This window comes from Papio anubis, chromosome 13 (genome assembly GCF_008728515.1).
Source record: "Papio anubis isolate 15944 chromosome 13, Panubis1.0, whole genome shotgun sequence".
Lineage (NCBI taxonomy): Eukaryota > Metazoa > Chordata > Mammalia > Primates > Cercopithecidae > Papio > Papio anubis.
Genome location: NC_044988.1, coordinates 90,114,272 through 90,142,248, shown reverse-complemented (window position 1 = coordinate 90,142,248; position 27,977 = coordinate 90,114,272). Strand labels below are relative to the sequence as shown.

General features: G+C 43.3%; 1 protein-coding gene across 5 annotated transcripts in view; it reads left to right on the top strand.

Moving 5' to 3' along the window:
* Window positions 1-27,977, top strand: part of CDK5RAP2 (CDK5 regulatory subunit associated protein 2) — a 185,303-nt gene that overhangs the window by 126,367 nt on the left and 30,959 nt on the right. For all 5 annotated transcript variants that reach the window (XM_031654462.1, XM_031654463.1, XM_031654461.1 and 2 more), the window contains 6 exons: window positions 1,133-1,364; window positions 5,519-5,641; window positions 9,351-9,924; window positions 11,791-12,023; window positions 23,331-23,379; window positions 26,126-26,298. In XM_031654462.1, coding sequence (XP_031510322.1) covers window positions 1,133-1,364; window positions 5,519-5,641; window positions 9,351-9,924; window positions 11,791-12,023; window positions 23,331-23,379; window positions 26,126-26,298 — 1,384 coding nt within the window. The remainder of the gene's footprint in view (window positions 1-1,132; window positions 1,365-5,518; window positions 5,642-9,350; window positions 9,925-11,790; window positions 12,024-23,330; window positions 23,380-26,125; window positions 26,299-27,977) is intronic.

Here is a 27,977-nt window from a genome sequence, read left to right as displayed (position 1 = left end):
AATGCTGTTAGAGTTAGTCGGGGAAGTGGGAAGGAGTGAGTGTTCTGGGCAAAGGGGTTGGCATATGCTAAGGTCCTGAGGTGGAAGGAAGGCATTTTGAGGGACCAAGGTCATTGTTGTTGAAGAGCAGGGTAAAGTGGAAGGGGGTGTAATTCAGGCTGTAGGTCTTGCAGGACTTTGTAAGTTGTGGTATGGACCTTGACCTTTGTCTTGAGAGAACTGGGAAGCAATTAAAATAGTTTTAGGCAGCAAAGAGGAGTAGTAGCTTTGTCTTTTTGCTGTAGCATGGAGAGTGGCTTAGAGAGGGCAAAAGTGGACGTGTGGAGACCACCCAGGAGGCTGTTGCCATGACTTAGGTGAGAACTAACAGCATCTTGGAGTTGAGTGGTAGCAGTGGAGGATGAGAAGTGTTGAAAGAATTGAGAGACAGCCTGGGACTTATAATTAATGGACCCTGATGAATGGTGAAAGTGGGTGACAAGAATAAAGGGAAACTTAAAAATTATTCCCATGGTTCTAGATTGTGTAGTAAATGGATAGTCATGTGATTCACCAAGACAGAGATTGTTGAAGTGGCGAAGATTTGCAGTGGAGGCATGGGGTGATGAAGCTGAAGAGTTGAATTTTCAGTTGACTCTGTAGTGCCCATAAGTCATTATGAATGAGGATGACTGGGAGTTCTGAGCCTGGGAAATATCCACTGGGTTGGCAACTTAGTAGCCACCGAAGTAAGGGGTGATTCTGGTGGACTAGCAGGGGTTGATAGGCCAGATTAGATTAGACTGAGGAATGTTTGGCAAATTAGGAAATAGATAAGGAGCAAAATAACATTTCCCAGAAGATCAAGTTGGAAGAAGAACTGCCATTTATGGAGCGTCTGGATTGTCCAGAGAGACAATGGGCCAGGGCCAGGAGGGAGGCGAGGAGAAGCTTGGCCCTTGATGATCAGGGGAGGGACCTGCCAAGATACAAGCTCTTTGGCTGGTGGATAAACATAGCTGCCATTATAGGACCGAAAAGTCTGGGCAGCCAGTTCGAATTCCATTTTATAAGGCTGGCATGAGAATGTTGACTGTGCAACCAAAGGAAGTGTGTTCAAAGTGTATTCATTGTTGCATATGTGTGTTTTCAGGAGGCTAAGAAGTCCCGCTTGCCAATCCTAATAAAACCATCCCAGTCATTAAGAAATACGTATCGTCTCCCTGCCACCCAGGAAGTGGTGACGCAGCTGCAGAGCCAGATCTTGGAGCTGCAGGGGGAGCTGAAGGAGTTTAAAACTTGTAATAAGCAACTTCACCAAAAGTTAATTCTGGCTGAAGCAATGATGGAGGGGAGGCCAACGCCCGACAAAATGTTGCTGAATGGTAAGCACCAAGAAAAATGTATTCCCTGTGAGCTAGACAAACGGCTCAATAGAAAACTGCTTGAAATGTCAACCTTGTTGTTTAGAATTGCAATAAGTTTGAGTATAAATTTCATGAATTGCAGTGATTAATCTTGACTCTTGACAAATGCACAACAGAGGGAACACAATAAGGAGAATGAATCCATTGCTTTCATTTTATTCTGGAGTCTGGATAAAGGGAACTTGTAGTGCTCATAGGTCTGAGGGGGCAGTGCTGCCTTCACTTAGGATTCTCTGCAGATGCCCCAGTTGTGTTTGGCTTTGTCTGTGGACGCCTCTGGCATGTGACGTCAGAGGCATGCAAGTGAGGATCTACTTTGCAGAGTTCTCTGGAATGTCCAGGCCAACTTGGGGCTAATTCCAAACCTTACTAACCTTGTGTCTTCCTCTAGAAGTGACCCACTTCCCCACCCTCTTTGAACCTGCTGGCTCTGCTCTCCTGGGAGGCAAGACAACAGAAAGCCCCTGGGTTAAAATGTCCCTAAATAGTTAGGATCCAGAGACTTGGAGGAAATGTGTCTAGTGGCATCCTCTAGTCTAGGACAGTGGTGCTTAGAGATTTTGGACCAGTAACCCTTTGAGAATCTGAAGAAAGCTGAGGGCCCTCCCACAGAATGATGCAGGTGAGCATATAAGTAGCATTTTACATCATTTTCTCAGGGCTCATGAATCCACAAATGTGCATATGTTGACTCCTAATTTTGAACTTCTATAAGCAGATGGCAGCAGCACCATAACAAGAACAACAAAAGTAACCTTTTATTTATGTATTCATTTCCTCTGTGTGCCAAGCACTATTCTAGGCACTGAGGAGAGGGGAGTGAACAAAGCAGATGAAGTCTCTGTCTCTGTGTCTAGCTTACATTCTTGTGTGTGTGTGGGGTCGGGGGAAAGACAGAAAGCTGATAAGCATACGTATAACATGTGAGAAAATAAGTGCCATGGAAAAGAATGAAGCAGGATTCGGGTGTGGGGAATGTGGAGGAGGGGCAGGATTTGCTCATGTCACGAATGCTAGAGAGCCCCCGTGGTGAAATGGCATTTGAAGGGAAACAGGGGAAATGAGTGCTCTAGTCATCTTGGGAAGAAGGAAAAAGGCAAAGGCCCTGGTGCTGCTGTGAACAGGGAAGATGAATGAATAGTAAGGAGGCTAATTGTGTGGCTGGAGTGGAGTGAGGAAGCGGGAGAGTCATAGAAGATGAGGTCCGGGAGGCAACAGATCAGGCAGGCTCTCAAAGGCTGTCCTAGGACTCTTTTACTCGGTAAGATTGGAAACTTTTGGAGGGTTTTGAGCAGCAGAGTCATGATTTGACTTGAGCCTTAAAGTAGGGGTTGACAGGCTGGGCGCAGTGTCTCATACATGTAATCCCAGCACTTTGGGAGGCCAAGGCGGGCAGATCATCTGAGTTCAGGAGTTCGAGACCAGCTTGGCCAGCATGGTGAAACCCCCGTCTCTACTAAAAATACACAATTAGCCAGGCATGGTGACATGTGCCTGTAATCCCAGCTCCTCAGGAGACTGAAGCAGGAGAATCACTTGAACCTGGGAGGTGGAGGTTGCAGTGAGCAGAGACAAGAGTGAAACTCCATCTGAAAAAAAAAAGAAAAGTAGGGGTTGACAAACCACAGCCTGTGGGCCAAATCCGGTTCACTTCCTGTTTTTGGAAATAAAGTTTAATTGAAACACAGCCACACCCATTTGTTTGCATATTGTCTGTTTGCTTTTGTGCTTTGATGGCAGAGTTGAGTAGTTACCATAGAGACCCTATGGCCTGAAAAGCCTAAAGTATTTATTATTTGACTTTTTAAGAAAGGTAGTCCAACCTCTGCTTTAAAGGATCACTTTGGATATGAACCTTTGGAAGGATGGAGTTGTCATTCACTGAGATGAGAAAGACTGAAGACTGCATGAGAGGCAAGCATGAGGGGGACATTAGGGGTCTGGTTTGGACATTTGAGATGCCTGTTGACCATCCCTGTGGAGATATCAGATAGGCAATTGGAGACAGATGAGTCTGGAGTCAAGGGCAGAGGTCTGGATTAGAGATACAGAGTTAGGAAATAGCAATATATTGGTAATATTTGAAGCAATATGACTTGGAGCCATAGCAACCAGGTCCAGGAATTGAAACTGCGGCTCTCTAGTGGTTAAAGGTTGGACCAGGAAGACCAGCCAGTGAGGTAGGAGGGGTCCAAGAGAGGATGACTTCCCAGAAGCTGAGTAAGGAGGGGATTAGCAGTGTCAGATATTGCTATAGGACAGGTAAGACAAGGACTGAGGATTGACTTTGGGATTTAACAATGTGGAAGCCATTGGTGTCCTTGAAGGGAGGCTGTTTCCATGGAGTGGGTGGGGTCTGATTGGCATGGGTTCCAGAGAGAGAATGCAGGAGAGAGATTGGAGACAGCAAGCATAGACAGCGCTGAGGAATTATACCGTAAAGCAATGTAGAGAAGGAAGGTGGTTAGGAGCCACATTGTCACCAAACCTCAGGGGATTCAGTGAATCAGGGGACCATGGATGATTACAGTAAAGTGAGGTCGGTGGTGGTATAGTCTGGAAGCATTAGCTGCAAAGGTGGAATTTTCAGGGAAGAGAGAGAATGATCTAGAAATGGCAGTGAGGAGCAAAAACACTTACACGCTTTGGGCCCATGATATGAGAGCTATGGGAAAGAAATGACCACAACTTTGAAGGCTGCGGGAGAAGCAGTGGCCTTGGGGTCATCCCAAGTTCCCTTAGAGTGATGGGGAGAGGTGAATGTTCAGACAGGATATTGATGTTCTTTGGGACTTGCCAATGAAGGGAATGAATACCAGGGTGGGAGGTTGCATCAGATTAGAGGATTTCTAGAGTGGTTCAGGGATTGGAGATGACTCTGGAGTCTTGGACATATTGTGGTATTAATAAAACAATCACCTATTACTTACTGAGTCTTGCTGTACACTCTAAGTACATGATCTAATTGGGTTCTCTCAACAGTCCTTTGAGGCAGATACAGAAATTACTACCATCTTATAGTTAAGGCAGCAGTTTCAGAGATAAAGTGACTTGGCTACAGTCACATTGTGACCAACTTCAATCAGCCTGCCTAATTTCAAAGCCCATGTTCTTTACTGTTTCACAAAGCCTAGTATGTGATACTTCTTGTATGCATTTTATGGTGATCCATAGCCAAAGGTATGTTTCCTTTAATTTTAGGTTTTCTTTTGGGTTTACCATAGTTGAGGTTTCCAAATAAGAAGAGCTTTGGCAGAATTGCTCTTCCCTTACCACCTCCTTATCTACCTTCTTCTAATCCATTCAACCATCATCCAGGCATCTTTTCATTCATTCAGTGAACATTCCCTGGGCACCTGCTAGGTTTCCAGCCTCATGCGCTGGGGGTAGGAGAGAAATAAATCAGATACAGTCTCTGCCTTCTGAGAGCTCCCCGTCTGGTGTGGGTTGGGGGAGGTGGCAGTTAACTAAATCAGTACAGGGTTGTGGGGACCTTCATGGAGGAAAGATTTTATGGCAAAGGTAACTCAGCTCAACAGAGGCCCTGGCACTTTCCCCATAGCTTGCCATTTTTTAAAATTCAAATTTAAATTTTTTATATTTTGTAGAGATGGGGATCTTGCTATATTGCCCAGGCTGGTCTTGAACTCCTGGCCTCAAGTGACCCTCCTACCTCGGCCTCCCAAAGTGCTGGGTTATAGGCATGAGCCACCACGCCTGACTCCTAGCTTGCCATTTACACTCAATACTGTTTTTATTTTTTACTGAGACACCAGGGTGCCTCCACCCCAGGTGCTACCTCAACAGTTGCCCAGGAGACCCTAGGACCTCTGTCTTCTTGGGAAAAATGGGCACGAATTGATAGAATTCATTTTCTCACTCAGCTTTTTGAGGGCCTGGACTTAAACCATTTCAGACAAGCTGCAGTATATTTATGCTTTTTATGTCCTGTTATGGCAGCTCGATAGATTAATTTTATCTTATAAATTGCATTTTGCCTCCCCAGTGTTTTTATTTTCCCTGTTGTACCTTTGTGTTCTTCTCAGTTGCTTGGCTAAGTTTCAAGTCTTACGGTTTTATTTATTTTTCTTTCTCTTTGTGATTGCCTGTAGCTCAGCCCCCTGTGGGAGCAGCCTACCAGGACAACCCAGGAGAGCAGAAAGGAATTAAAACCACATCTTCTGCCTGGAGAGACAAGGAAATGGACAGTGATCAGCAAACAAGCTACGAGATCGGTCAGAATTCAATCCCTATGTGTACTGAACACCTTCCATGTGCCAGGCACCATTTGGGATGTTTCATCTAAAATTATTACTAAGCCCATAGCAGCCCTCTTGGGGCATTATTATAATTCCAGTCTAACACATGGGAAGCTGAGGTTTTAAGAAATAATTGACCCAGGGTCACCCAGCTGGTAAGTAGGAGAAGAGTCAAAGTACAGTAGGATGTCAGAGCCCACCCGTCCATGTGTCAACACGCTTCTCTACCAGGTGGTGGGCTGGGTTCTGGTGGTTCAACATGAAAAGACACAGCCTGCTCTCAGGGACCCCACAGGTCAGAGGAGACAACCATCCCAACAGCCTGTCAGTATTCAGCGCGGGGCTGCCTATTGCTGAGGTGTGTTCAGTGTTGGCCTGTGTGCCCAGGAGGAGTGGGTCAGAGGAGAGCCTGAGGCTGAGACTGGATTTGTGGGGTTTGCCAGGCAGAGCAGTGAAAAAAGGTGCAGATATGTGGGTGAGGGCACAGGCAAGTTGTATTCCTCTCTTTTTAAAATTATGAAGTATTAGAAGCATACATAAGCACAAAAGATAATATAACAAATACTCATGTTCTCATTCAACCAGAATGAACAAATGCCTACATTCTTTTTATGTTAGATATTTTTCCCCATTCATTAAAAAAAAAATCACTATTAATCCAGATCTAACTCACTCTGTTAGAAATAATTGTCCTCAAGAATCCTAAATTTGTCATGGGATGGCCATGGGAACACGAGTCTCTGGAAGAATACTGAGTTGTGGTACATACATTGTTTCCAGTGGTGTATACTTTGCAAGGTCCAGAGTCACTGCAGTGAATACATGTTCACATGTTTCTGCGTGTTCTGGGCTTTGAGGAGAAAGCTGCTCTACCAGGCAATAAAGTCCCCCTTAACTGAATTGTGGAAAGTTGTAGAACTACAGTATTTCTTATAATGCAAATATTCATAAATGGTCTTGGGGACATCTTTTGATTTCTTCATAGTCATTAATACAAACTTCTTAACTAAATTGACAGCTTCCCCTTCCCTGTCAGTACTTCCCTTCATTACTGAACGTCTTTCATTTTTCCGAATGTGCTTCCAGAACTTTGCACATGAGTTGCGTCTGCCTGAACTTCCACCTTTTAATTGTTGCCCAGCTGAGGCCGGGTGCTGCGTGTTGACATCTTCACTGCTGTTTCTTTTTCATGAGGCCCTTGACAGATACTTGGGATGTGAATAAAGGATTTTACAGGCATCTTGGCCTTCACATTGAGGCTTAAGAACTCTTTCTGTCTTTGCTCATGCACCCTGGTACAGGAGATTCCATTGCAGGAGTGTTACTTTGGGAAGCAGCATTCAGAGCGTTAGAGGCAGACCGCCAGGCTTGGAGGAAGGGCTCTACTGCTTACCTACGCTGGACCCTGAGCAAATTCTTAAGCTCTCTAAGCCTCAACCTTCTCTTCTGTAAAGTGGGGATATTAGTGATGCCTCATAATTACTTAAGGAAAGTCCTGGGAACTAATCTTTATTTCCATGAGTGAACACGCTTCTTGTCGTGAAGTACAGACCAAACTCTATTATCTTGAGGTTGTTACAGCAAAGATATTTTCTTGTCTTGGAGGGTGATTCACTGGAAGAAAGCCTTATTGAGAGATATCTCCCTCCCCAGCTCCCCTTTCTCTTTCTTGTTCAGCCAGAAGTACTTGCTGAGTACATTCTCTGTCGCAGGCCCTGTGTGAGATACTGGAGAAACAGACATGGATGACACGATCTCCACCCTCAAGGCTATTATTGACTAATTATCATAGCAAAGTGTGTACAATAAAAATACTGTATTAGGAATGCTTCCTTTAGGTCAGGTAGCAGCTGCTTTCTAAATGAAAATCCGTATTTTATGGTATTTGCATCATGAACAGAGACAAGAGTGTACCTAAAGACACAAGGAGCAGATGGCAGAATCAGAAATTGGGACATGCAGTCTAATGACGATTTTTGTGTGAATTTCTTTCTGAGAGATCTCTGAGGTCACCCAGTCCAACCCCACGTTGTTGCTTCTGTAGCATTTTTCCAGGCTGGCCTTTGCATGCACGCCTCCGGTGAAGGGCATCTCCTGTCTTCGAATGGTTAGACGATGTTTGTGTTACTTGGATTCCTTCACTACTGTGTGCCAGATTCTGTGCTAGCCTTTTTTTTTTTTCCTTTTTGCAGATATTGTTCCATATAATCTCTACAAACAAACATATACACACAACTTTTCACAGTGAATGATGTTCTTTCCATTTTACAGATAAAGCTACTAAAGCTCAGAGAGGTCAAGTAACTTGCCTATGTGGCAGAGCCAGAGTTTGAAACCATGTGTGTTGAATTTCAAAGGCGGGTTTTTCTACTACATTCTGCTGCCCCTTAAGTATTCAGACAGCTCTCTGTATTGAGCAGAACTTTCCCTGGGCAGCCAGCAGTGTGGCATAGTGGTTAAGAACAGAAGCTCTGGAGTCAGGCCTGAGCTTGAAGCTGCACTACAGCCATATGAGACATCTCTTTCCACATTTTAGACACAGGGGAAACTGAGGCTCTTGGATAGTAAAGTCACTTGCCTCAGGCTGTGCGACCTTCTAAGCTTCATATTCTTTCTGCTGTACCACTCCACTTCTCAAACAAGTTTGGCTGCATTTCTAAGGGTTTAGCTATTACTAGCTATAAGGAAATATTTCCTGGCAGTGTTGTGAGTGAGTGAAACACCTTACTAAAGGGGATGTCAGGGTATCTCCTGGAAGCCGTTAGACATGGACATAAGATGACTCTCACATGTCGTGGATATTCAGAATTACCACTCTTTACTGTTGCTTCACAGTCTGTCAGTGTTTCTCACACTGGCACTGACTTCTGGTCTGGGTTACGTACTGTACTAGATGCCGAGAATGTGAAAATGAAAGGCCACATCTCTGCTGTGAAGAAACGTGCAGTCTGGTGAGGGAGAGAGGCATTCAGATAACTAATTGCTATGTGAATCAACAAATAAGCCACTTATAATTTTTACTTTAGCACCCAGCACATAGTATATTTGTCTTGAGTAATATGCATAAGGTGCAACAGAACCACAGCGAGTTGTGACTTTTGTATAGTTTGGCAGTGGGCTTGCAGAGGAAGGAAAATTAGATCTGGGTGTGGAAAGAGTTCATTAGTTAGGAGTAGAATAGAGGGCTGAGGGGGTTCCAGGCAGAGGGCACGGCTCATGCAAAAGCATGGAGGCATGAAACAGCAAGCTATGTGCAGAGAATCATGGTTAATTTTGTAGGAAATCTCCACAGGGGTGCCAGAGATATTCCTGGAAAGGTTGCCTGGAACTAGATCGTGGGAAGGTCTCATGTAGATAGTGGGAATGGAACTAGATAGTGGGAATGTCGATGAATTTTAGAGGGGGTGTATGTAGGTTTATCACGGTTAAATTTACTTTTTAGAACAGTCACTCTGAGGAAGAAGACAACTGAGGGGTAAGAGGGAAAGACGAGGGCTTTTTGAGGGAGGCTTGTTAGGAAAGACTGAGGCTTTTTGAGGGAAGTGTGTTAGGAAATACCAGGGCCTTTTTGAGGGAGGCTTGTTAGGCCACTGCAGTGGTCTTGGCTTGGCTATGGCTGTGAGGAAGGAGAGAGGGGTTGGATTTTAGTAAAAGAGATACTGACATAAATGTTTTTGATTTTCAGGCTCTGAGATTTGCCCATCTGATGACCTTGCCAGCTTGCCATCATGCAAAGAAAATCCTGAAGATGTTCTGAGCCCAACTTCAGTAGCTACTTACTTGAGTTCCAAGAGTCAGCCTTCTGCTAAAGTCAGTGTGATGGGGACTGATCAGTCAGAGAGCACTGATACCTCAAATGAGACAGAATACTTAAAACAGAAAATCCATGACTTGGAAACTGAGCTGGAAGGCTACCAGAATTTCATATTTCAGCTTCAAAAGCACTCCCAGTGCAGTGAGGCCATTATTACAGTTTTGTGTGGGACGGAAGGGGCCCAGGATGGCTTGAGCAAGCCCAAGAGTAGTTCTGATGAGGAAGAAATGACCTTTTCAGGTTTGCACCAAGTACGATATGTGAAACACATGAAAATCCTCCATCCGCTGGCCCCAGAGATGATTGATGGCAGGATGCTAGAGAACCTCAAACAGCAGCTGGAGGAACAGGAATATGAGCTGCAGAAGGAGCAGAATTTGAACATGGAACTTTTCAGTGAGATCCATAATCTGCAGAATAAGTTCAGAGATCTCTCACCTTCCAGGTACATTCCACCTCTGCGGTCTCACCATTTAAGCCTGTAGTCCCCCAGTATTGCCACTAGATGGGAGCCCATGAGCTAAAAGAGAACGCTGCTCTGTGATAGGTAGAGTGTGTTCTGGGGAGGGCTTGATGGTGGGGTTCAGGCAGCCAGGTCCTGTGGAGAAGTGAGAGCTGAGGCCACAAAGAAGAGGAACAGCGACCACACACGTGAACATCAGTTACAAGTCTTGGGTCCTCTGGAAATTGGCAGGGCTGATTTCGCCCTCCTCGAGTTGGGGGCTCAGGGTAAAGGTTTCATACTAGTCACTTGGTGAGTGATAAGAGCCTTTGCTTGAACTGCAGTGTGTGCTACTGGACTCTGTTACTGGCTTTTGCTGTGCTGTGAAACTAAAACTGATGTCTAGGCAAGGTAGGAGGAATATAAATATTTTCCATATCTTTACCCTTTAAGGTCATCTTAGAGAAATAAGCCTGTGTTGAAAGAGAAGAATTCTTAGGTCACGAAGATAGTGCTTTATGGTCATAGATATATACAGTTTTGCTTCATGAGATATGGCAAAAATGGGATCATTTGTAAAGTTGACCTTCATTTGTCACTAATTTGAGTCAAACACATTGTTCTGAATTGTCAGGAGCCAGGATGAATTTTTCAAGACTTCCCAAGCAGTGAGATTGAAGGAAGCTTGTAATTATTGAAAGGCTGTTGTCTCAGGCCTCTGGTTAGGCACTTTTCTTATCTAATCCTCAAAATCACCTGAGAAGGAGGTGTTCCTAAACTAGTTATTATAGGTAAGGAAACTGAGCCTCGAAGCAGCTGTGGTGACTTGGCAGGGAATATTCACAGAGCTGGTCAAAGCCATTGCCAGGGTTCAAGCCCACATTATCCCACTCCAGTACCCATGTTTACTCATGTTGCTCATGAGTTACCCATGTTTGCCTGTGTTACTCCAGTATTCACATGATACTGGCCCCCACCTTTAATGCTGGGATCATGTAATCTGCATGTGCACACTCTATGTTGAAGGCGACTGCCAGCCCATGTAGTGTTGTCATTTCTAGGAAGGTATGTTGAACTGAAGTGTCAACATCTTTGCCAAGCTACTCGCTGGAGCAAGGTTACTGTGGCCAGTTTACCTGAGTCACATTTCCCTTAACCTTTGTAGTTACTCAGTGCCTTTCTCTTATGGGCTTACATAGGAAAAGATGGCACATGGTGGTAAGAAGGTAATATTGCATAATGATCTTCAAAGTGAGAATCGTGTTTGAATCCAAAATCTTTACCACTTAACTAGCTTTGCAATCAGTTTCTTCTTCTGTAAAAGGGGACATTTATACATTTTGGAAGACTGAGAGGATCAGATAACATATAAAGCACTGAATTCAGTTACTGACAGGTCCTAGACCCTCAGTAAATGGTAGTTAGCATTGTGATTATTCAGTGACATTTCGTTCAGGAGGAGAGAGTCCTATCTTTTTTTTCCTTGCCGTACACTTTCTTTATCACACTTCATGAGAATTTTTGGTAGGTCCTCTGACCCTTGGGGCACTCGTTTCTACAATTCAGAATAGTATTTTTGAAGAGTGTTTGGAAACTAATTGTTCGCCTGAGTCCTTGCCAATCTGTACTTTAATTGGGGGCTTTATAAGGTTACAAATGTTGCAGAAGAATCTTTGTTCCAGCATTTGTTGGCTGTGTGAAATCAAAGAAGGGGTGACCTTGTACAGTTTCAATTTTTCTAAAAGTATATATACTTGTACAGCTGCAGGCTTTTAAAAATTGTACTCTGTCATTTTTCCAATTAGTGTTAAGGTCACAAAAATTCAATTCTAAAATGGTCCAAGTATTTTCTTTCCCCTCTTTTATCAGATACGATTCATTAGTTCAGTCCCAAGCCAGGGAGCTCTCCCTTCAACGGCAGCAGATTAAAGATGGCCATGGCATCTGTGTCATCTCCCGTCAACACATGAACACCATGATTAAGGCATTTGAGGAGTTGCTGCAGGCCAGCGACGTGGATTACTGCGTGGCCGAGGGTTTCCAGGAACAGCTGAATCAATGTGCTGAGCTGCTGGAGAAATTGGAAAAGCTATTTCTCAACGGTAAGTAGGGTGAGGTACGCGAGTCCTAAGACATCAGTAATTGACCCAGGACTTCTTGGAGGGGCACAGGAGGAGCTAACTCCTTGGCCTTACTTATCTCTTTCCCCTCTGCCTTGATGAGGTGACAGCAGAACCACACTGGCTGCTGCTTCCTTCCAGTGACCACTTCCACGTGGCTTGTGGTCGGCACTGTTACAAACCGGGAGTCCAGTTTAGACACCTCAGGGGCCGGACTGGCGAGATACATGAGTGAAGCCAGCCAGGAGTTGCTGCCTCTCACTCAGCAGTGGTCACATGGTTGCCAGTTCTTGCATCTTACAAATTTTCCAGAGAAGATGGGATTTTTTTTTTTGGTGAAAACTCGTGTGTTTTAAATGTTGGCAACCAAAAAAATCCAATCAACCAAGCACAATTTTTATCAGTTAAAAAGTGTATCGAAGAGTTAAGGATGGCCAGGGGAAGGATGAAAGAAACCTTTGCTATGTGCTAGGCAAAATGTTCAAAATTTTTTTTTGAGACTACAGGAAAGAACTCCCATTTACTATGCACCCAGCTCCATCAGTTGTTAGCATTTGCCACATTTGTTTTATCTTTCCCCGTCTGTACACACACGCACTCTACTATTATCTTTCTGAGCCCTAGGAGAGTGGATTGATTGATGCTATGATGTTCCTTTCTCCCTGGATAATTCAGGGTGTGGTTCCTCAGACCAAGGACATTATCTTACCTAACCATGGTACTATTATCACAAGCAGAAACAGTGTTGTCTCATATACTATTACCTAATATACAGCCTATAGTTGAATTTTTATAATTAATTCAATAATGTCTTTTATGACAGTTTATTCTGGATCCTGATCCTGATCCAGGATCCAGTCCCCACATTACATTTAGTTGTCATGTGTCTCTGGTCTTCTTTAATCTGCAGTAGTTCCTCACCCTGTCTTCTTTTCATGATGTGAACATACTTGAATAGTTCAAGCTAGCCCCTCACTTTGGGATTATCTGTTCTTAAGACTCAATTAATGATTAGATTAGATTGGTTAGATTAGATTGGCTATGCAGTTTTGGCAGGAATGCTACATACTATTTTGTTCTTATGGTATTTTCTTAAGGAGGCACACAATATCAATCCCATTTTTGGTGATACTAACTTTGATCACTTCTTAAGGTAATGTCTGTCAGTTTTCTCCAGTGTAAATTATATTAACCTATGTAATGAATGAGTAATTTGTAGAAGATACTTTGTAACGCTGTATGTGTTCTCTTCCTCTTCAAACTTCTACCATGAGTTCTACCATATATTGATGATTCTTGTCCAAGTCAAATGTTACTATGACAGTTTTTTTCTAACAGTAACTTTTTTTTTTTTTTTTTTGAGACGGAGTCTCACTCTGTCGCCCAGGCTGGAGTGCAGTGGCCGGATCTCAGCTCACTGCAAGCTCTGCCTCCTGGGTCTATACCATTCTCCTGCCTCAGCCTCCCGAGTAGCTGGGACTACAGGTGCCCGCCACCTCGCCCGGCTAGTTTGTTGTATTTTTTTAGTAGAGACGGGGTTTCACCGTGTTAGCCAGGCTAGTCTAGTCTCGATCTCCTGACCTCGTGATCCGCCCGTCTCAGCCTCCCAAAGTGCTGGGATTACAGGCTTGAGCCACCGCACCCGGCCAACAGTAACATTTTTTATATCACTCTTGTTTATTTGATTATGATCAGTGTGGGCTTGAAGATTCTTATTTTATTCAATGGACTATTATCCATTCTGACATTCATATCATATTGTCCCAGATTTGGTAAGTGGCAGTTTCTTTCGACATGTCTCCATCTTTTTGGGAGCACTTCCTTACTTTCTGGGACAAAATAGATTTTCCATGCTCATCCTGTACTGCTCCTGCCCTGAATGAGCCATTTCTCCAAGAGCCTTGATTCCTTTTAGTGAGGAATGATATTTAACAACCAAGATTTGGTGCTAGGTGTGTTCATTGCTACGAGGGTACCATTGTGTCTAGGCCCTTTAGCAGGCTGTGTGTGTGTGTGTGTGTAAATGCATAATTTATTTTTTAAAAAAATCATTACTTCACAATGGTGGCTTTAATTCCAGTCCAAACTCACTGGGGTCTTTCCTGTTTTTCCCACTTCCATATTTTTACTTCCCTTCTCCAACAGTAAGAACCCTGGCTCTGACAACATCACCATATCTGCTGATTTACTCAATTCTGTAATATATGCACATAGTTACAGAATTACTCTACCCTTTCCGCTGTGAAAAACAGTGAGAAACACTTTAATAAACAAAGAGAACCACTTTAATAAACAAATCTGGAACTCTTCCAGTTCAAGATTTGTTTGTTAAAGTGGTTCTCTTTGTTTTTAGGCTAAAAGTGTACGATAGTATGTTCTTGAATTTAAAAGTTGTTTGGTTTCATTCTTTGTACAGCCGTTGTTGGGTTAGTCATTTGAAACACAATTAGATTCATTTGTTTTTATTTGTATTCAATTTTAGAGTTTTTTTACCCTATTTTTATTGATTTAATTTTTTGAATATGCATAACATGAATATGATTCCAGAGTCAAAACTGTATCCTTTTAAATTGCTCTGTGAAGTCATTATTTTTGTCCTTTTCCTTTATCTCCTTTAGTATTGCTTTCCAGTTCCCTTTCTCTCTTAAACCCATTGGGACTGGACTCTCAGTCATCTCAACCCCTCCACTGAAACAGTTTGCCCAACACTAACAACTTCCACTTTGCCAAATCCAAGGATCAATTTTCAGTCTTCATCTTACTCAGACTGCAGCAGTATTTGACGTGTTGATTCCTCCCTCCTTGGCTCACTTGGCTTCCAGATGATGTCACTGAGAGTTCAGTTCTCTCCCTCCCTGGCTGCCTCTGTGCAGCCCTGCCTTCTGCATGTCTTCCATCAGTCCTCACGACCTTATTGCTGCCACCGCTTCAGTTTGCCTCTCTTGTCTCACCTGGATGCTGCAGGCCTCTCCTGTTTGGCCTCTGGGCTTCCATCCTTGCCTCACTGTAGTGCATTTCCACACAGTAATCAATAATCTTTTAAAAATGTAAGTCAGATCATGTCCCATCTCTGCCCCCAAATCAAAGCCTTTCCTTTTTATTCAGTGTAAAAGTCCAGATAAGGGCCTCCAAAGCCCTGTACCATTGCCCTGGCTGCGCTCTCTCCTTACTCCTGGCGCCCCACCCTCTCCTGCTTCCCCGCCCCAGCTACTGACCCTGCAGTTTTTCTAGCATGCCCAAGCCAGCTCCTCCTTCAGGGGCTTTGCACTTTCTCTTCTCTCTGGTGTCCCTGATCCCTTCAGGCCTTGTCTCAAATGTCATCATATCAGCGAGGTGCTCTTTGACAGCTTTTTATGAAATAGCGAGGCACCCCTGCCTATCACTGACATTCCCCTTTTTGCCTTGCCCTGCATTATTTTCCCCGGTCTACCCACAACCATCTTGCATGTTATGTGCTTACTACCCATAACCATCTTAACCATCTTGCATGTTATATGTTGATTATTCTGCCTTCCCTGTAGAAAGTAAGTCCCACAAAGGTGCATGGATCTTGTCTGTTGTGTTTGTTGCTGTAGTGCTAGGATATAGATAACGTTTGGTGTATGGTGGACACACAACACATATTTTGAGAGAATGAATAAATTAATCAGTGAGTCCAGTGTTACAGCTGTGGAGAGTGTGGCCCATTGAGGGTGAGCAACTCATCTGTGACCATTTATGGAGTGAATGGCAGAGCTGGGATTCAAATCAGGTCTCTGGACAAAAAACTTTTCCTACTAGAGCTACTTGTATTATAGTTGGTATTATATAGGTTATTTGATTTAAACTTCACAATGACCTTGGAGGCAAAATGTATTAGTTCAGTTTTATAGATGATGAACTGAGGCATAGAGATATAACCTTATATATCTAAATAAATGGGCCTAGTGGTGAAGAATGCAGTCATTGGAACTCGGCTGACCAGATTAGAGCTCTGGCTTCCCACTTGTAAGCTGTGTATGTTAGGAAATTTACTTAATTCCTTGCCTCAGTTTCTTTCTTCACCTGTAAATTTAGCATTCTAATACCTAATTGGTAGAGTCTTTGTAGGAATTAAATTATGGATGTGAAGCCTTGCTTGCCTCAGTGCTGAATGCATGGTTCTTATGTACTGAGTTCTTATTAGTATTTGTACTTGTTGTGAGTTGGGGCTTAATTCTCAGAACAGCCTGTTTTCCAGGTGAGGAACTTAGACTTAACAAATAAGAGTTTGTTGTTCAAAGTCACAACTGACTTGGTGGAACCAGGATTTGACTCTGTTCCTCTTGTCTTCATATGTACAAAATAGATGGCTTATGATGGCCCACATAGTTCGTTTAATTCTGGGATAGAACATGGGGTAGTTTACTCATTTGGGCCTAGTGAATGTTTTCCCCCAGCTTTTCCAAAGGGCCCAGCAGCTTAGACCTGCTGTAGACTGGTTTTGCTAATACCAGTTCCCAGGACTTTTGAGGACCAGGGTATATAGGAGTACCTGACTTTTCCCAGCTTTATAAAAACCTACTTCCTTCTAGCTAAGGGTATTCTAAATAAGCTAGTTTTCATTTTATTAGTGGAGAAATATCTGAGTCCTCATGATAAAGCTGTATCTTCCAGGCCCAAGTCATTTTTTGTTGGCTTCTTTTCTTCTTGAAGGCCCTCACTCTAGGCCCTAGGAAGTGGAGAGCTGAGAGAGCAACAGCTGCCCTCCCTCCCTCATCCAGCCACTCCCTTTGATTTATTTTTTAGTTATTTACCTTGACATGCCCAAGGAGAGCCTACTTATTCTTTGTGGGTTCTGCAGGCAGATGAAGCATTTTAGGCTTAGCAGATAACACAAACATAGAACTTGATTTTCTCCTACAAAAAGCATAAAAGTCCCAGAAACCTCACCACAACTCCTTTTCTTCGGAACTAAAGTGTAACACAGAGGTAGCTCTTTCTTAGATTTATACAAGGGGTCTGGCTCTTGAATTATGAAACAAGCTTATCATAAAAGAGTTTTATATTTGAGGCAGTTGCATAGCATGAGTTCTTAAAAATTTAAATATAGCTTTTAAAAAAATTAATACAAAGCAATACATGTTTACTGTGGAATAAAAGATAAGCAAATACTCCTATAATTGGATCACACAACAAAGCTTGAATACCCTGGAGTATATATGCCCAGACCTTTTTTTATTCATATGTGTGTTTTTTATGGAAGTGGGTCTGTTTGCATCCTCTCCCTTTGTTCAGTTGTAGATAATAAATATACATTGTAAGTTTTAGTGGCTGCAGGGCATTCTTTTGTGTCAACGTACCATAATTTATTTAATCATTCCCCATTAGATGAACATTCAGATTGTTCCCGTTTTGGGGCTATTATAAAGAACACTGTATTGGAATCTTTCTGCATATCCTTGCTATCTCTTTAATAATGTTTGGTTGGCAGGCTCCAAGAAGTAGGATGGTAGTGTGGTTTCTTAATGCTTATAAGGGAACTCTCCCTTGGCTCCATTAAACTGGGGATTCCACCAGGGATCTGGAAACCCACAAGATTTTGTGAGTATGTACATTTTTCTGGGGTGAGGGTCTAAAACTTAGATTCCCAAGAGGGCTGGGATCTAAATAGATCAGGAACTGGTGTTGCAGCCAGAGTTTCCACTGTATCCTTGTTCTTGGTGCCTCCAAAGAGCTGTTATATGAATAAGGCAGGTGGTATTTCGTCTGCAGGTATTTTTGAGTAAGCTGTGTTTGACACTGGGAAAGGTACAAAGAAGACAGTTTGATCAGTGAGCTCACCACATGAACAAAGATAGCTCCTGGAAACCCTTGCCTCAGTTCTCTGCTGATAGAAGTGAACCTGAAACTTGGTTTCTTCTCAAGGCCTTCCACAGTCTGGAAGGGGCCTTTGCCAGCCCACCACCCTCTGATGATGATGATGATGATAATGATGCAGCTGAAGGAGAAACAATGAGGGAGTGGGGAAGGCAGATCTTTACTGGGTGCTTGCAATATGCCAGGCATTATTCTCAGCCTAAGAGGAAGTATTATCTATTATCCTCATTTATTAACAAGTGAGGAACAGAGAGGTTAATTCACTTGGTCTAAGTCAGACAGGAAGAGCAGAGTCTGAATTTGAGTCCACGTAGTTCACTTTCACAGTCTACGCTCCTAACCACCATGATATCGTGCTTCTCACACTCCTATCAAATTGGATGCACTGGTCAAACATTTCTGTGGGCCAGGCCTTGCATTTCCCCTCTTCCATGATTCTGTTCAAACCATTATTTTTTTCTGTAAGACTTTTACTGCCTTTCCATTTAGAGAAATTTAGAGAAATTCTGTCTGTCCTCCAGGAAACTTTCTTTGTTCACCTGAAGTGGAAGCAAAATTTATTCCTTCCACCCCCTCCCACCCCTGGTTTGTTTATAGCTTGCACTTGATATTCACATCTGAGTTTGTGATAGAGGCTGTCACAAGGGTGTTGGGTTGGAAAGAACAAGACCTTTGGAGTCAGACAGACTAGAGTTCAGATCCCAGCTTTATGGGTCATTTATCCCTTGAAGGGCCAGATTTCCTGTAGGGGGGATAGCAGTACCTGTCCTATAGAGATGTTTGTGAGGATGAAATGACATTATTTAAGCTTGTCCAACCCGTGGCCCACGGCTGCATGCAGCCCATAATGGCGTTGAATGTGGCACAATGCAGATTTGTAAACTTTCTTAAAACATTATGGATTTTTCTTTTTAAGCTCATTGGCTGTTGTGAGTGTATTTTATGTGTGGTCCAAGACAGTGCTTCTTCCAGTGTGGCCCAGGGCAGCCAAAAGATTGGACAACCCTGATTTCTTTCATTTTTAAATTTCTGGCCAAACAACAGACCCAATAGACACTCCTGATTTAAAGGGTGTCCTGCTTGACAAATAGTGGGAGCTCAGGAAGGTATGTAAACCAAAATTAAAATTGTAAATCGTATAGCTGGCTGAGTGGACCCTTCCCTCAGCTAAGGGAACCCACCAAAACCTGAAAAACTAGTTCAGAACATGATGGGAAAGTGGGGGCGGTCAGTCATGCCTTATTATACTCTCCTCCCTTTGGAGTTGGCACACAACTGACCAGTATTAACATTAAAATAGAGATCCTTAGGCTGGCAGAACAGACTCTGTAGCAATAAGAAACCAAATTCTAACCTGACTCCATTATAGCATCACATGACAGATAGCAGGGCTCTGAAAGAAATCAAAGTATTTTACCCCAAAATATATTTCTTTGACATGTTTTGAAATGGCCCTGAAATGCTGTCTCTTGTAGGGAACACTTACATTCTATAGAGAAACCCCTTCCCTTTCCAGGTCTTTTTCTGATCCCGAAGAGATTGACTGAGAGTCCAGCACCTTTTAAGGATCTGAGTAGAAAACATTTGCCTCCGGAGGTGGCCACCACTGGGACTTCATCCACATAAGAAAAACCTTGGTCTCCATAACCCCTTACCTTAATTCAGACACTCATTTCTATTGATTCCAGGTCTTTAGATAATAACTGAACCAAGTGCCAATCAGATAAATGTCTGAATCCACCTATGACCTGGAAGCCCGCCACCCACTTTGATTTGTCCTGCCTTTCCGGACCAGACCAGTGTATACCTTACATATATTGATTGATATCTTATGTCTCCCTAAAACATATAAAACCAAGCTGTAACCCAATCACCTTGGGCACATGTTCTCAGGACCTCCTGGGGCAGTGTCACTTGTCATGGTCCATAACCTTGACAAAAGAAACTTCAAAACTGGTTGAGATCTGTCTCAGATACTTTTTGACTTACTATGACAACAATGGAGTATGCATGTTATGGTTAACAGAGTGATCCAGGCTTTCAGAGAAAATGGAGGGTTTTTCCTCCTAAGAATCCCTGGAACTGCCCTCCCCAGAGCCCCTTGGTGTCTTCCCACCTTTATAAAGCAGTTCTTCCCTCCATCAAAGATATGGCTCCATTGCCACCTCCCCTAAATGTTCCTTGATGGTCCAGGCCAGATTCTGTTTGTCTCCTCTGTGTGCCTTCCCACAGCATCCATTGCAGCCCCTTATCACAGCACTGTAGTGTAATTGTCTTTTGGGTCCACCCTTTCCACTCAGGTGAACTCACTGAGGGTAGGGTAGCTCCTCATTCATTTCTGTATCCTCAGTGTCTGGCATAGGCACCTGGGAGGAGCACTGTAAATATTAAAATAGAATAGAATTAGTTTCTACCAATTACCAGAGAGGTGGAAAGGAAGAAACATCTGGGTCATGTAGGAGATGCCAGGCTGTGGGATTTGAAGTTCACTCTGTAGGACTGATGGATTTTGAGCTGGGAAGTACTGTTTCAAAAGAGGCTTCTTAAGTGGTAGCACTATACAGAATGGATCAGTGCAGAGAGGAAACTGAAGTTGGGTCAACCAGTTATAAGTTTGTCTGGCATAATAGTCTTCTCTTGCTTGTTCAGTTATGGATGGGATAACTAGATGTTTTTTATTTGAAAAGATGAAGTCCTCCTATTGCCTCACACTACACAGCTCTTAGGCGTAGCAACAAGATTTGCCTGAGAGATGGGAGCAGCATTTTCATGACATGCATCCTAAGCTTTTGAATAGCTAGACAGATGGTACCCTGTTACCTGTGTGGGGGCAGTTTATCAAGAAATTCAGTGCATTAGTTGTTGTGATCTCCCTGTGAATCCTACAGTAACTATTTGTCACTTGATTTTAAAGAACTCTGTTACAGTAATAGGGGAACGGGTGGAATACAGTTGTTGTTGAGTTGTTGCAAGCTCCTCAAGGGTCTCTTATTTGAAGGGGAAACTCATGCTGCTGGTGGCATCAGGACACTTCCTGGTGTGGTCATGGGTTTGGTTAGGAATGAAGGAGAGGTTTTTGATGGGTTTAAGATCTGGAGACCTGGAATGCTTAAAGCCTGCCCCAAACCAAGGGTCGCCACCCTGTGAAGTTCCTGAGGAAGATACACAACTAAAGAACAATGTGAATGTGGCCAGGTTCAGGGGCTCACGCCTGTAATCCTAGCACTTTGGGAGGCCAAGGCAGGTGGATCACTTGAGACCAGGAGTTTGAGACGAGCCTGGCCAGCATGGTGAAATCCCGTCTCTACTAAAAATACAAAAAAATTAGCTGGGTGTGGTGGCGTGTGCCTGTAGTCCCAGCTCCTCAGGAGGATCAAGCATGAGAATTGCTTGAACCCAGGAGGCGGAGGTTGCAGTAAGCCGAGATCGTGCCACTGCACTCCAGCCTGGGCGACAGACCAAGACTCCATCTCAAAAAAAAAAACAAAAACAAAACAGTGAGAATGTGAAGCAGAATGTCATGTTACTTTGTTTGCCTGGCTAGTGCCTGAGTAAGTCCTAAGCTTTTTGGAAGGCTGGGCTGGCACTGATGGTCCATTCTCAGGGTCTGTAGGGTCGGTGTTATCTGCTAAATGTTGGTAAGCAGCCCAGTGCAGGTATGAGATGAAAAATGTTGACTAAGCTGTTCTTTTAACATACAGTTGTCCCTGCCCATTAGGGATGGTCTTACAAACTGGTTCTTCCAGGAAAGGTCTTGAAATCTGACTCAGTCAGATGTGGATTTCCCCCTTGAGGAGGATTGTAGAGGACAGAAATGTGGAGTCTTTGAGAGCATCCACTGATGAAGGCCTGTCAACCTCTGTCTATCTTTCAAGAAGCCAAAATATCATGCCATTTTTGGCCAGGATGTAACCAAGAGGCATAGGTTTGTGACTGAAGTAGCTATAAGGATCTCTCCATCTCCCTTGCTTAGCTATAAAATGTAGTAAAGTAAGGGAGAGTGTGATCGGACAAAGGGATAGTTGAAACATTAAACCTCCTGGATTTTCACTTCTTTGCTTTAAAACAGAGATACTAACACCGTGCTCATAGGATCATTGTGGGGCCTGAAGGAGATAGCAGATGTTAAAGAGCCATACTCAGGCCCTGGTGCCTGGTCACTCAGGCCTGTGTGACTCATTTCTGATGGTGACAGTGCCCTGCCGTGGTAGGTGACTTTCCACCACTCAGCATCTTGCACTGACTCTTGATGCCCAGGTGGCTGGCCTGGTGGGTGATAGGGAACCTGGGTGGCCATGCCAGCCAGCCTTGTGAGTTTGTAGGTGGAAACTTCTAGACTTAAAGCAAATGTGCAAGGATTCAGTGATCTTTTCCTCTATACTGTGGTGTTTGAGAACTTTTCCTTTTAGGAATAGTTTTGAAAATTGCATGTGTGGGTGCAGTTTAATTATAGTCTCATTTTTCAAGTACAACTATAGAAGAGTTTGTTTTTTTCTTTAGCCACGCATCAGTTTCTTCAAAGAGCTCATCCCAGCCTGCAATTTCCAGGGTTCTGAAGTATTTTTAAAATAAAGTTGTTAGTCTCTTTGAAATCTGGGCTCATGTGCTTCCTTTCAAACAGCAAATGATGACATGCAGGAAGAGAGCAGAGCATCTTTTGCCCAGCTACATTCTGAGCTATATTTTGTTTTCTTTTGTTATTTTTAAAAATCATTTCCCCTGCTGTAGACAGTGGGTTTTTCAACTGTACTCATGTACTCCTTTCCCTAGTTTAAATCCTACCTCTGAGACCCTTCCTAAGGAAATAATTAAAATGCAGATAAAGCTGTACGCACAAAGATGCTTATTTCATTTGTTTATAAAAGTGAAAATTTGGAGATGACCTAAGCGTCAAATAGAGAACTGGCAAAATTGTGGTAGTGCATGCCTACAGTGGAATATTAGTGCAGGCATTAAAAATGATGTTTCGGAAGCAAATTTAGTAAGAGAAATTGCTATAATAGCGTACTGAGTGAAAAAATTATGTTGTAATATAGTATCTTCCATGCCAAAATGCACGAAAAAAAGAATGGAAGGAAATCCAGTAACTTGGCTATGGGAGTGCCAGGATATTGGTCTTTTCTTGATTCCGTTACCCATTTTCTGTAATGAGCATATATTCTGTTAGTATCAGAGTTTGAGAGAAAGAAAAAGAACCTGCACCAGCAATGCCTCGTGATTGCTTTTTAGATTCAGTGCTGTCACCTAGAACTAGTGTCAATGCAGTGATAAAGGAGAAGTCTATAGTCTGAACTGTACTCTTGGTAATCCTACTTTAAATATCCAGGATTGTTATAGAGCATTTAAACAAGTGGAATAGTGCTTCTGCAAATGTATGAGCAGGAAATTATTAGGGAACACTTAAACACTTTTTTTTTTCTCCTCCTTTCTTGATGTTATTTCTGCTTCCAGGAAAATCAGTTGGAGTGGAAATGAACACCCAGAATGAACTGATGGAGAGGTGAGTGTGTAGCATTTGTTAAGAAGACTTCCCAGGACTTTTCAGGTCTGATTTACCTGCCAGCTTTTAAAATATTTTGACTCCTTCCCATTCTGTTTGTTTCCTGCTTCTTGTAAATAAGGTATAAACATCTATGGAACTGACAATGGCCATACAAAACCAAGAGCTCATGCCATATGTTCTGTTGCCTTCATTCATTCATTTCATTCACTTGTGTCATTTCTATCAGGTGATTTGAACCAGATGACATATTCATTTGTTGGCTCCCAGATACCAGCAAGATAAACTCCAGACTCCTTAGCCTGGCATTTGAGGCCCTTCTCAGTCTGACCCCAGTTCTCTTCTCCCCTGTGCGTTCTCCTCGCTTCCCTTCCCCGATGTACCCTATGTTTTAGTCCTATTTGGCTTTGTGTTGTTCCCCACACCATGGCTGTGCACTCTACCTTCTTCCTCTTCAAGTTTGAAAATCATTCTTCAGAGTCCATTCAAATGTAAATGAACCTGGTTCACCCCAGTACCCTCCCTCTCCACCACATCCCAGCGTCAGTGATTCTTGCTGTAGCACTTGGACATAATTACATTACAGCATTTACCACATGGTATTGTAATGCTTTCTACATTTATCTTTCTATTCCCAGAATTCCTTGGAGGAGGAAAGGAGCTAGCTAGTATTCATTAGGTATTGGTGTGTGTCAGCTGCTGCCATAAGCATTTCACATTTACTAGTTCTCACCATATAAAGTTTGAAGTAACTATGTTAGGATGAGGAAGCCATGGGTCAGAGTTGCATACTTGCCATTACGAGGCAGAGCTAGGATTTGAACTTGAATCTGTCACACTCCATCCAATGCGTGTCCTCTTCCTGTTATTCCACATTGTCTTTTGAGGGCAAAGCCTATGTCTTGAATATCTCTACCTGCTCCAGCTCCAAGTTGCTGGCATGTAGTTGAAGTTCAGAAAATATTCATGGAATAAATGAATTGTGTAATTTCTTAGCTTGTCTCTATGGCCAACTGAAAATGCCAAGGTCTTGCCCTCCTTTATTTAGTTGTTAAAGATTCTGAGTGCTATTAATGTTGCTGTGTGCTTTCCTCTGCTTTAAAGATGTGGTCCTTTGGGCTTCTGGGAATAAAATAGAGACCAGTCTAGGGTGCAGACTTGTAGATTTTATTGGCATCATGAAGGGCACTTGCATCATTAGAGCGAGTAGGCAGAGAGGTGTCACAGCTCACAGGAGGACATTTTAATCAGGGCTTCTGCAAATTTAAAAGAAAGACTCTTCTCCCACTGCAATATTGTTAGAGATCCCTGCCAGTTCAATCCTCCAATTCCATTCTTGTAATAATAGGTCATATCCCACTGGCATGCTTTAGAGAGGGCAAGGAAGGCTTCCCAGAGTGGGGACATTCTTAACTGAGATCTAAAGGGTGAGAGTTGAAGGGGCTAGGGGCTGTCGGGAGAGTGTCCATGCCTGAGGCAAAGGAGACACAGTCCCTTTGAGCATGTAGCTGGTACATAGAGGGTCAAAGCAAGAGAGGCAGGCTGGGTTTTGTTGGGCTGGTCCTCAAATGTGTTAAAAGTCCAAACCCTATTCTGTAGGAAGTAGGGAGTCTTCGAAGGAAGGTAAGCCGGGCTGGACATGATCACATTTGCCATTTAGGAAGACTGCTGGGGTTGCTTGCAGAAGGAGTTGGACTGAGGGATGGAACCTGTTTTAGCCTCCTCAACCAATGTGTCACTCCTTTTCATTTCTGACAGATTTGTTTTTTTGCCTTCTGTTCTGCCTCTCTCAACTGTAGTTTAGCACTCACATGGGCCACTTCTAAGCCAATTAAGTGGGTGCCCTTGGCCCATGCTGCACTTCTGCAAGCCAGCAGCAAGCCTGTGCATCCATCACACTGTCTGGGCAAAGTTGCATCAGGTGTTTACCTGTTAATGAATGCATTGCAGCTTTGGAGTCTTTGCTCTTGTCTTAGCTCATGAATAATGAGACTGTGGCTGCTGACAAGAAGTAATAGGAAAATGTGGGAGAAAAAAAAAAAAGCATCAGTTAAGGAGTTTATCTATAATGGAGATTCATGTGGCCTTTTCACAGCGTTCGGCTTTTTTTTTTTCTCATGGCTTAGGTGGTCCTTGGGAAATACAAGTTAATAACCAGATGATTGCTAGAATGATGATATTGAAACCTGCTTGGAAACCGTGAGAGTTTTGAGATTTTTAAATCCATGGGCCACCTCATGGTTTTGGGCTGGGCTCTCACATTCTTCTGGGGCCTTGGAGCCAGGCAGGCCTGGTTGAAATCTAAACTGTGCCTCTGACCAAGTCGTGAGACAGTCGGTCAGTTTATGATGAGCCCCAGTTCCCCTACTGTAAATGAGGATAGTAATCCCTACCTCAAAGGGTTTCTGTGAGGCCCAACTAAAATCTCAAATGCTTGGTATAGAGAGGTTATTTGGTAAACAGCTACCGTTGACCCAAGTCCTCTTGGGTCCCTCCCCTGTAAACCAGGCTGTGGGACAGGCACAACCCGCTGCTTCCCCTTGTTGGCTCCAAACTCAAGCCCACCGAGCCTTTCTTGCTTTTAGAATGTCATTGCTTAATGCTGTAGAGAAATAAAAGGTCTCACTGAAGTTGCAAACATGGGGAAGTTACTAAGGGTAAAGTAATCGTAAGTATTCGTAAGTCATAGTCCTGACTTGGGATTTTAGCATGGGAGATGATTTATCTTTCAATCTCAATGGTTAAGGATTGAGGAAGACAACTTAACCTACCAACATCTTCTACCTGAATCTCCTGAGCCTTCAGCCTCTCATGTGCTCTCTGATTATGAAACATCTGAAAAGTCCTTCTTCTCACAAGACCAGAAGCAAGATAATGAGACGGAGAAGACTTCAGTTATGGTGAACAATTTTTCTCAAGGTAAGCTAAGCTTCATTAAGCATTTTAAACATGGCCTGATTAAAACAATAGTTTGCCATCTTACCTTAGTAAGCAGAGTGTGGTGACATTTGAATATTTCTCTGATGAAAGGAGATCCCATTAGGGCTAATGCTGGTCATTCAGGGTATCATTTATCACTGGAGAAAGCTATGGTTGTTGAAAGGGTTGGCAATTGGGGAAAAGTCATTTTTATTTTTTAAATGACGACTTAATATATGACTTGCCATTTCCTGCAGGCTGTGTGTCACTGAACTTGTATGTCAGTGCAGATTTGGTTAATTTCCTATTGTTTCTTTCAAAGTCATCCTTAGGCAGGTTCGGTTCAAAGACTCTTCTCCTTTGAGTTGCCCAAGAGTATCTAGCCCCCTGTTCTGATATTTTTATATAAATACAACATTTGTGATTGTGGGAATCTACTTTGTTTTCCTTTAGTGTGACCCATGGCCCATTGGGTCAGGCCTTTTGTCTTAGTCTAGTTGGATTGTTATAACAGAATGCCATAGAATGGGTGACTTATAAACAGCAGAAATTTATTTCTTACAGTTCTGAAGGCTAGGAAGTCCAAGATCAGGGTACAGCCAGCATGAGTGGGCTCTGGTGAGGGCCTTCTTCCAGGTTGCAGACTGCCATTTTCTGGTTGTATCCTTACGTGGAGGAAGGAAGGTGAGAGAGCTGGTGTCTGTTTTATGAGGGCACTGATCTCACTGTGAGGGCTCTACCCTCATGATCCTATCATCTCCCAAAGCCCCCACTTGGTAGTACCATTACATTGGGACTTAGAGCTTCAACATAGGAATTTTGGAGACACAAGCATTCAGTCCATAACACCTTTGTTCTGCCTCCGACCATGGACTGAGTTAGCAGATGAAAATTTTCACAGCGGCCCCATGTGGTGTGTGAAAGAGATAAGCACAGTGCCTTCGTCCCGTGGTGGCCTCTGAGGCTTCTTGAGGACACTCAGGACTCAGAGGAGCTCAGTTTGAAGACAGAAGGCATACCCAGAGTGTGAAGTCCACATTGGTGGCATAACTGAGGTATCAGCTGGGGTCCTCCAGCAGCGTCATCTAGACCTAGTTTCTTTGGGTTGCTGGCAGTATCTCTCTGCAGTTTTTGTGAGTTTCTGAGTACTTGGTTTTTCTTGGTCATTTCTGGCTCTGCATTCTGCCTTTCCCAAATTTAGGTCACACCACAAATTGTTTCCCTGTCCCTAGTGCCACTTCCTTCTGTATTGTATCCATTCAGCGTGTAACTCAGTGACTTTCTGAGAATCCCCAGAGACCACTCCCATGAGGCTTTGGTGCAGACTTGATTGAGGAACCAGAAGGAGAGTGGAGTTTACAATGCAGCAACCCAAATGATTTAAACTGGAACTCTTGAGGTCCCTATTGTTTTCACTAGGCAGTTCCCTCTGCTCCCTCTTGCCTGCTCCTCTTTTTCCACCCTTCACCCTGTCCACCACCCCAACCTTGTTCTATTTCTAATGTAGAACCTTTTAGGCATTTCTTCTATTTCTTATTCCTCTGTGGACCCATGACCTCGGGCTTATTATGCCCTCTTAGTGGGTTACCTGAAGTGGGACAGTGCTCCCTGGAGCCATCCCAGTAAGCCCACCATCATCTTTTTTGGTGTGTCTTCAGCCTTTTGCTCTCTGCATCTAG